This window comes from Dermacentor silvarum, chromosome 1, assembly GCF_013339745.2.
Source record: "Dermacentor silvarum isolate Dsil-2018 chromosome 1, BIME_Dsil_1.4, whole genome shotgun sequence".
NCBI classification, from domain to species: Eukaryota; Metazoa; Arthropoda; class Arachnida; order Ixodida; family Ixodidae; genus Dermacentor; species Dermacentor silvarum.
In genome coordinates this window covers 292,653,102-292,662,197 of record NC_051154.1, presented here as the reverse complement: position 1 = coordinate 292,662,197, position 9,096 = coordinate 292,653,102, and the positions used below count along the sequence as shown (strand labels likewise).

Here is a 9,096-nt window from a genome sequence, read left to right as displayed (position 1 = left end):
CAGGGCTCTCGCAAATACATCCGGAAACTGGCCGGTACCAAGAAGCCGGAGTCATCGTCCCGCTCGCAGCGAGCTCGTTGCTCATTGTGCGCATGCTCGCCCTTCGCTGCTCTTTTATCGCGAGAGCGTTAAGGGCCCCGTGTCGCAGAAACTCCGGCTTCTGCATCGGTGTCGGCGTAAGCACCGGCGTCGTTGGCGGAAAAAAATTATACCAAACCACCCTGACCGGGCAGGCTCTTTGCATGGCCGCAAGGCGTAGTGAGCAAAAATTAAATTTCTGAAAGCAAAATCCGTCAGAAAAAATCGTAAAGTACGACTTAACCACAGCCTACAGACGTCATAGAGTCGGATTGTAATTTGAATATACGAGAAAAAAAGCCTGATAATCAGCCAGGGATCTTTGAATGCTATCGCGTTCCACTCTTAAAGGCGAAGCTTGAGCGTCCTCCAATTTTTTCATCCTCCGAGCTTGTTCTGAGCATTTTTCCTTGCTGGCACTCGTGCAAAACACGCCCAAACGTCTCAACGCTGACGCTGCACCAGGAAATCGAACCGGCAACCCCGTACTCAGAATCGTGTAACGCCATAGTCACGACAGAAACCACCATGGCGAGTGGAAACTTTTCTGCCCATAATAATCGTACAACGGTAGACCTGCATTGGATATAAAATTTTATTCTTGGGTATTGTCCCCATGAAACCGGTAGTATTACTCATACTACAGCTCACAACTCTTGGGGTTTTTTCTTGCTCTTCATCGAAGCGAATCGAAGCAAATCACCGCCGCCCTGCTTCGGCAAGATGTGGCCAGCGTATTTGAGCTGCTCAAGTTCCCACCTCAGCGCCTTCCCTGCTTGGTTTTACTTTCGCATTACTTGGTTGCCTGAGCAGCCTTGGTTCGTTTGCCACGTCCAGAAGTAGCCGACGAGCTGCGTGAAGCCTTTTTCGCCTTGTCGGGCTTTCCTCTGCCGCTTGATCCGGTGCTGCTACCGGACGGTGGGCGCTGCTTTCCCAGTGTGCTCGCGGGGTCCTTAGACTGGCGGCGCCGGTTCGAGCCGCTACGCGTGGTGGCTACGATGACCGCATACGAACTTCTCTTCGTCTGCTGCGAGCAGTTACTGCTTCTTTTTCTGCCGCGGCTGCTCGCCGACGCACTGCTGGACCGTCCGAGACTGCTCACCTTGCCATTCAGAGCGCCGAGGCTGGTGCGGGATGTGTGCCGAGATCCACCACGGCCTCCATGTCCAACGCAGCTACCAGAGGAGCCCGAAGGGCGCCCACGCCTCGAGGTGCCGGATGCTGCGGGGCTCGAGCTCGCCGGTCTTTTCTTGCGGGTTTCCTTTGGAGACTTGCTCGCCAATCCCTCGCTCGTTGACGCGACATTCGGGTTGCTCTTACGGCGGGGTGCGCCTGCGGGCTTTCTGGTCCTCCGCGAAGTCGCGGTGGTGGTCTTCTTGGAAATAATCGGCTTCGCTCTCCTTGTCGATCCAGCGGCCGCGTCGCTGCGGGCGTTTCCACGCGCCCGCTTTGCAATGGGCGCCTCTTGCGCAGGTACGGCGCCGTCGTCGTCCTCGGCAGCAGCTGTCCGCTGCGCTGCCCTCCTGGTCTTCGGCGGGGACGCCGCCCTCTCGGTGGGCTTCCGTTCCTTTTCGCTCGGCATGGAGGCTGCTGTCCTCGGTGCGTCTCCCGTCGTCTAGAGTTCTCGTCTGCGCAGCTATCGCGTCGCCTTTCCGCTGTCGTCTTCCTCCGCGCAGAGCTTGAAGGGAGCCTCCGAAGCCGGGCGGTAATGCGAGCAGCCGGAACAATGGCGCCCGCGGAGTCTCGTGGCTGCAGCGCCTCTCTGTCTATTCGAGCGCCGTCGCCACGTGAACGGGGTGTCACGGCGCGTGGGCGGCAGGGCTTCCTTTTGCACGGCGCCCCCAGTGTACTGAGCAGTAGAGCTTTCGACACGCTGCGTAATCTTTTATTGAATCAATGGCTCATATAGTTAATGAATTTACTGCAACTAAGACATTAGTCAGTTTCTTTTTTTTTTTACATGTAAGCGTTGTACAAGCGCTGGAAATTTAGTTCGAGTACATGTCAAAAAGAGAGCTTTTAATGAAAGCTGAAGATGTCAGCATTGCTGTACGCAATGCTTAATTCAGGTGTAAGTGATTGAGGTTGCATTTAATGAACACGAACGGATAAACAAGACATAATGGGAAAAAAAGCTGATACAAGTCAAGTTGAAACAAGTCAATTTTTTTTATAGACCAGAATCTTTTACTCTCGCACACCTCTTCAGAGCAAGCGCAGACAGTGGCGTCACTAGCGGCAGCGGCACCCTGTGCGGAGGCACGCCACAAAACCGCTTCCCCCGCTCTTTCGTTTCAAGCAACTAAGTACACGTTTATCCGCATGGCTTGCTTCATCGTGGAGTTTGTTCGGTAGCTAATGACTAATTATTTTTATTCCTTTTTGAAAGGTTCAAATTAACGAGTGCACCACAGGATTCAGCAAAACGTCACGTGGAAAGCGCATATTTACGCCTATTAACAGGCAGAAAACAGGAGTGTGAATATATATATATATATATATATATATATATTTTTTATTCGAATAACGGACGCTTCTAAAAAAAATAAGCAGCGCAAACTGTTTTCTTCTGACGAAAAGTACTTGTTTTCTGTTATCAGCGCATAATACCACTGCTCCATTCAGCCAAAGGCGCCAGCTGCCTTTTCACTTAGCGGAACAGTGAGTGAAACGCCTTTTCACTGCCGCATGCCTAGCTGCACTCCCCTGAGCGCTGCACCCGGGGTGGTCGGTCATAGAGAAGAAAATTTTTTTTTAAACTATTGAACGAACGAGTGAACAAAAAGAAAACATTACACACACTGATAGTAGTATGTGATTTGGAATAGTGCGCAAAGAAAAAGTGCCTCGTGATCGACACCCCTAGCAACGCTACCTTCCTGACGAAAAAAAAAAAAGAACTTATGGGAAGGCGCGATAATGGTCCCGTCGCTGGCACCCAATTGAGATGCATCAAACGTAAAAGTAAATGTTGATGAAGTTAACACCTAAATCTCTTTTCGGAAATTCGAGTTGCAGTCTGCGGAGCGAGTGCAAACGGATGCCGGAAAAGAAGAAAATGATCAGTTGCATCAGCTTCGTTACAAAAAGAACAGAGCTTAGTATTTCAGAGACGAGATCAATGTAGATAAATGTTTAGGCGACGCTGAATTCTACAACTCATTATTGATAAGTTGACTTCCTATTTTTGCAAAAAGCATTTGCCTGCGTTAGTGTGAAAAAGCAGAGGACGACGGTTTACAGCCGAACACTGTTATAACATGCTTGTGCGCTAGAAATAGTTCGATATATCAGGTGATTCGCTTTACCTAAAATCGTCTATAACGAACTTAAACAAACTTCTTTTATATGGGTTCGTTATTTGCAGATTTGTTCACTCCAGTGGAGAAAGAATCCAGGAGGGAATCCATTCATTGAAAACAAAACTGCGCTTAGTAGGCAGTAATTTTTCTTCAACTTGTACTTAAAAGTGTTCCACAGCATCGCTAAGAATTGCGTTCCCGATGCGCGGGATTGCGTACATCTACTGCTGTCAACTGTCAGCACAGTGCCGGAACAGCACATCCCCCGCAAAAGTGAGTCATGAAGCGTCGGGCAGGGCGGCTTCTAACGTGGCAGCGGACGCCCCACGTTCGGTATATCCAATGTAAAGTTCGTTTCGATGGTGTTATTTAACGTCAGTATCCGTCAGTAAGAGCCACGTGTTCGATATCGAGAATAATTCGCTTTATCCGGATTCGTTTTACATAGGATCGACTGTAGTTCACTTGAGAAATAAAAGCCGTTTAATAAAATCTAGAGCCTTAAATAAAGGGAAATGAAGGAAGAACATTTAAAACCAGGTGATTCAGGGAAGCTTCAACAATGTCACTCCCTCACCAGAACAGGAATTGGCCTCCCTGGTGCAGTATTCGGCCACTACCTCCCTCATGACTGCTACAGTTTACCCATGGCCCTCAGTCCCCAGCGGCTGCGGAGCACCTGACCGAGGCGGCGGTCAGACATGCGACGTTGCAGAAGGTGCTAAGGCTCTCCGAGTCCGGACAGGCCGCCACTGGAAACTGAACCTGACAACGTTCAACACGCGCACCCTATCGACTGAGGCTAGCTTAGCAGGGCTATTTGAAGAATTATCAGGCATTGCCTGGGATATTATTGACCTTAGTGAGGTTAGAAGAACTGGTGAGGCTTATACAGTGCTGACTAACGGCCACGTCCTCTGCTACAGAGGTCTTCCAGGTAGGGGAGAATTCGGAGTAGGATTTCTAGTCCATAAGGGCATAACGGGCAACATTGATGAATTCTCCAGCAATAATGAGCGGGTAGCAGTCGTCGTAATACAGCTGAATAGGAGGTATAGAATGAAGGTTGTACAAGCCTACGCCCTAACCTCCAGTCACGATGATGAAGAAATAGAACAGTTTTATGAAGATGTTGAATTAGGAATGAGAAAGGTGCAAACTCAGTATACTGTAGTCATGGGGGACTTCAATGCAAAAGTGGGGGAAAATAAGCAGGCTGATGAGCAAGCAACGGGCAAATACGGCATGGAATTTAGGAAGGCTAGAGGAGGGCTGTTGGTAGAATTCGCGGAAAGGAATAGGCTCCGAATAATGAATGCCTTCTTCAGGACGCGCTGCAATAGGAGAGAGAGAGAGAATAAACTTTATTGTACGAAGAGTGGTTGGTGTGGTTATTCTCGGGTGGAGCCCTCTTGTAGAGCCCCACTGGCCGCGGCGGCTCGCCGGGCCTGGTCCAGGGTCGCCAGTTGGCTTCCCAGTGCCAGCTCGGAAAGCCGTGCCTCCCAAGACCACGTTGTGAGTGTCGGTGATGAGCTCACCAGCCTGGACAATGCCTCAGCTGGGCGTTCCGTACACTGGTATGTAATGTGTGTCAGTGTGGCTGTGTGGTCCTGGAAAAGCCCTAATGGAGAAACAAGGAATGAAATAGATTTCATACTCTCTGCCGATCCCAGCATAGTGCAGGATGTAGAAGTGTTAGGTAGGGTAAAGTGCAGTGATCATAGGTTAGTGAGGTCTAGGATTTCTCTCAATTTGAAGAGAGAAAGAGCAAAATTAGCAAAGAAGTAACAGGCCAACTTAGACGCAGTAAGGGTAAAAGCACATCAATTCAGGCTGTTGGCTGTTGCTCGCAAACAAATATGCAGCTTTAGAACAGGAAGATGAAGACAACATATAGGTAATGAATGAAACCGTAACTAGGCTGATCTCAGAAACAGCAATTGAAGTGGGAGGTAAGGCACCAAGGCATCCAGTAGGTAAGCTCTCCCAAGTAACAAAGGACCTAATAAAGAAACGACAAAACATGATAGTGGCAAACTCGAGACTTCAGATAGAATTCCCTGAACTGTCAAAACTGATCAACAAGAAGAAAGTAACCGATATTCAAAATTATAACGTGAAAAAGATTGAGGAAGCACTAAAATATGGACGCAGCATGAAATCACCAAGAAGAAAGCTTGGCATAGGACACGGCAAGATGTATGCACTGAAAGATAAGCATGGTAACATCATCAGCAATTTCGATGACATAGTAAAAGCAGCGGAAGAATTCTATACTTACCTGTACAGTGCCCAAAACAGCCAAGCTACTTTCATTCGAATTAGTGATGAACCGGATACAGAGGCTCCTTCTATAACTAGCGATGAAGTTAGAAATGCCTCGTAAGACCTGACCAGGAGTAAAGCTGCTGAAGAAGATAGAATAACAGTCGATTTAACCAAAGATGGAGGAGATATCATGCTTGAAGAGCTTGCGGCCCTTTATACGCAATGCCTCACGACTTCAAGTGTACCAGAGAGCTGGAAGAACGTCAACATTATACTAATCCATAAGAAGGGAGACGTTAAAGAATTGAATAATTATAGACCCATTAGCTTACTTTCAGTATTGTAGAAAATATTCACCAAGATACTTTCCAGTGGAATAAGGGAAACACTTGACTTCAGTCAACCAAGAGAACAGGCTGGCTTCAGGAAGGGATATTATACGATGGATAATATCCATGTCATCAATCAGGTAATCGAGAAATCTGCGGAGAAATCTGTATTTGATTCAGTAGAGATACTAGCAGTCAGAGGGATTGCGTAGTCAAGGAGTACAGGAGGCATACGTGAACATCTTGGCAAATATCTACAAGGATTCCACAGCTACCTTGGTTCTCCCCAAGAAAAGTAGAAAGTTACCTATCAAGAAAGGGGTCAGGCAAGGAGACACAATCTCTCCAATGCTATTCACTGCATGCTTAGAAGAACTATTCAAGCTCTTAGACTGGGAAGGCTTAGAAGTGAGGATCGACGGCGAATATCTCAGCAACCTTCGGTTTGCAGATGACATTGTCCTATTCAGTAACAATGGAAACGAATTACAACAAATGATTGAGGACCTTAATCGAGAAAGTGTAAGAATTGGGTTGAAGATGAATATGCAGAAGACAAAGATCATGTTCAATAGCCTGGCAAGGGAACAAGAATTCAGGATCGCCAGTCAGCCTCTAGAGTCTGTAATGGAGTACGTTTATCTAGGTCAATTAGTCACAGGGGACCCTGATCTTGAGAAGGAAATTTACAGAAGAATAAAATTGGGTTGGAGTGCATACGGCTGGCCTTACCAAATCCTGACCGGGAGCTTACCAGTGTTGTTGAAAAGAAAAGTGTACAATCATTGCATTCTACAGGTGCTAACATATGGGGCAGAAACTTGGAGGTTAACAAATAATCTCGAGAACAAGGTAAGGACCGCACAAATAGCGATGGAACGAAAAATGGTAGGCCTAACGTTAAGAGAAAGGAATAGAGCGGTGTGGATCAGAGAGCAAACGGTGATCGTCGATATTCTAGTTGAGAGAGAGAGAGAGAAAGGAGAAGGGAAAGGTAGGGAGGTTAACCAAGGACGTGCCCGGTTGGCTACCCTACGCTTGGGGAGAGGGAAAGGGGAAGAATAGATAAGGAGCGAGAATACGAAAAAAAAACACATAAAGAGTCAGTTATTCACACAGTCAGTCGCAGAGGAAGGTCCACTGTCACAAGCGCTCATATAGTCCAGTCTCCTTCAAGAACTGAAGAAGAGCTTTTGTGGCCTTTCGCATGCAGGAATGCGTAAGCCATGGTCCCAGAATCTTTTCCTCTGACAGCACTCTGCAATCTAACATGCTGAGTTGAGTTTGAAGAATCCGTCGTTGAGCGTCAAAAGCTGGGCAATGACACAGAAGGTGCTCTAGCGTCTCATCGCAGCCGCACAAATTGCATGCCGCACTGTTAGTCATTCCTATTAGGAATGAATAGGAATTTGTAAATGCGACGCCCAACCACACGCGACACAGTAAAGTTGCTTCACCACGGGAGAGTCCAGGTGGCAGGCGAAGTCGCAATTTAGGGTCGAGAGAATGCAAGCGTGAGTTGCTGAAACCTGGTGAATTCCATCTTTGAAGTGTGATGTGGCGAGCAAGTGATTGAAGTTGCCGCGCAGCGTCCGTTCTTGAGAGTGGTATAGGCACTCGCTGATGTTTTTGATGAGCCGAGCGAGCAGCTTCATCGGCGCTGTCGTTGCCAACAATTCCGCAGTGGCTCGGCAACCACTGGAATACGATGTCGTGTCCTTTCTCAATCGCATGGTGATGAGCTTGTCTTATTTCGTACACTAGCTGTTCGTGTAACCCGTGACGTAGGGCAAAGTGCAGAGTTTGTAGGGCTGCTTTCGAATCGCAGAAAATGGCCCAGCGATTTGGTGGTTGCTGGAGCACGTAATGGATTGCACCTTGAAGAGCCGCAAGTTCTGCTGCTGTCGACGTGGTGTTGTGAGAGTACTTAAATTGCAAAGAGACGGCGTCCGATGGAACCACCACTGCTCCGGTTGAACTGTTGGAATTAGTGGAACCGTCCGTGTAAATATGTATTCGGTCAAGATAAGACTCGTGTAGGCAAAGCAGGGACAACTGCTTCAGGGCTAAGGGTGACAAGTCTGATTTCTTAGCAATCCCAGGAACTGAGAGGCACACGCGAATTTGCCGGATACACCACAATGCCGATGTTGGGCGTTTTGCAGGCTTGAAGCCAGAAGGTATCGACTCGTGTTGTCTCGTCACAATACTACAGTATGTAGCCTGTGGTCGTCGCGCTGGCAAACTGGCTAAATAGTGGGATGGTAGTCGTGAAAGGTGTCGAATGTGCGCTCTTAGCGTCTCTGCGACGATATGGGTGGTGATCGGATGCTCCTGTGCAATGACAATCGTCGCAGCTGTCGAAGAACATCTCGGGAGGCCAAGACATGTCCGAAGTGCTTGGGCTTGTACGCTCTGTAGTGCAAGGAGATTAGTCTTGCATGTGTTCGACAAGACTGGAAGACTGTAGCGAAGAAATCCGAGAAATAGTGCCGTGTAGAGCTGTAACATAGAGCGCACGGATGGTCCCCACGATTTTCCAGCTATGAACTTAAACATATTCTCAATACAAATGAGTTTTTTCTTCATGTTGGAGACATGGGGACTCCAGGTGAGGTCTCGATCCACAATAACGCCTAAAAACCTGTGAGTTTTCTTATATGCAATTGAGTGGCTCTCGATGCGCACTGGGTAGAAATACATCGGTTTTCGTGTAAATGCCACTAGTGCACATTTTTCCGTAGATATTGTCAGACCTTGTCGGCGAAGGTATGCCACTGTCAGGGTTGCTGCTTTCTGTATTCTAGCGCGCACTTGTGGCCGTGTCACGCCGGACGCCCAGATGAAAATATCATCTGCGTAGAGCGAGACATTGGCGGTCTGTGGTAGCGTTTCGGTAAGCCCCACTAGAACGAGGTTGAAAAGAGTCGGACTCAACACTCCGCCTTGTGGGACACCACGACTGGAAATATATCTATTTGTCGGGCCATCTTCTGTAAGAACAAACACTGATCTCCTTGAGAGATAGCTCCTAATCCATCTAAAAACGTGGCCTCCAAGTTCTGCAGCCTCAAGAGCTTGGAGAATGACTTCGTGGGTTACGTTGTCGTAGGCACCTT

General features: G+C 48.0%; 1 protein-coding gene across 1 annotated transcript; it reads right to left on the bottom strand.

The window, feature by feature from the left end:
• Positions 1-871: 871 nt before the first annotated feature.
• On the bottom strand, positions 872-1,660 carry LOC119441589 (protein SPT2 homolog). Its single transcript, XM_037706202.1, has one exon. It carries the CDS (start codon positions 1,658-1,660, stop codon positions 872-874), a length of 789 nt encoding a protein of 262 aa, XP_037562130.1.
• Positions 1,661-9,096: the final 7,436 nt, after the last annotated feature.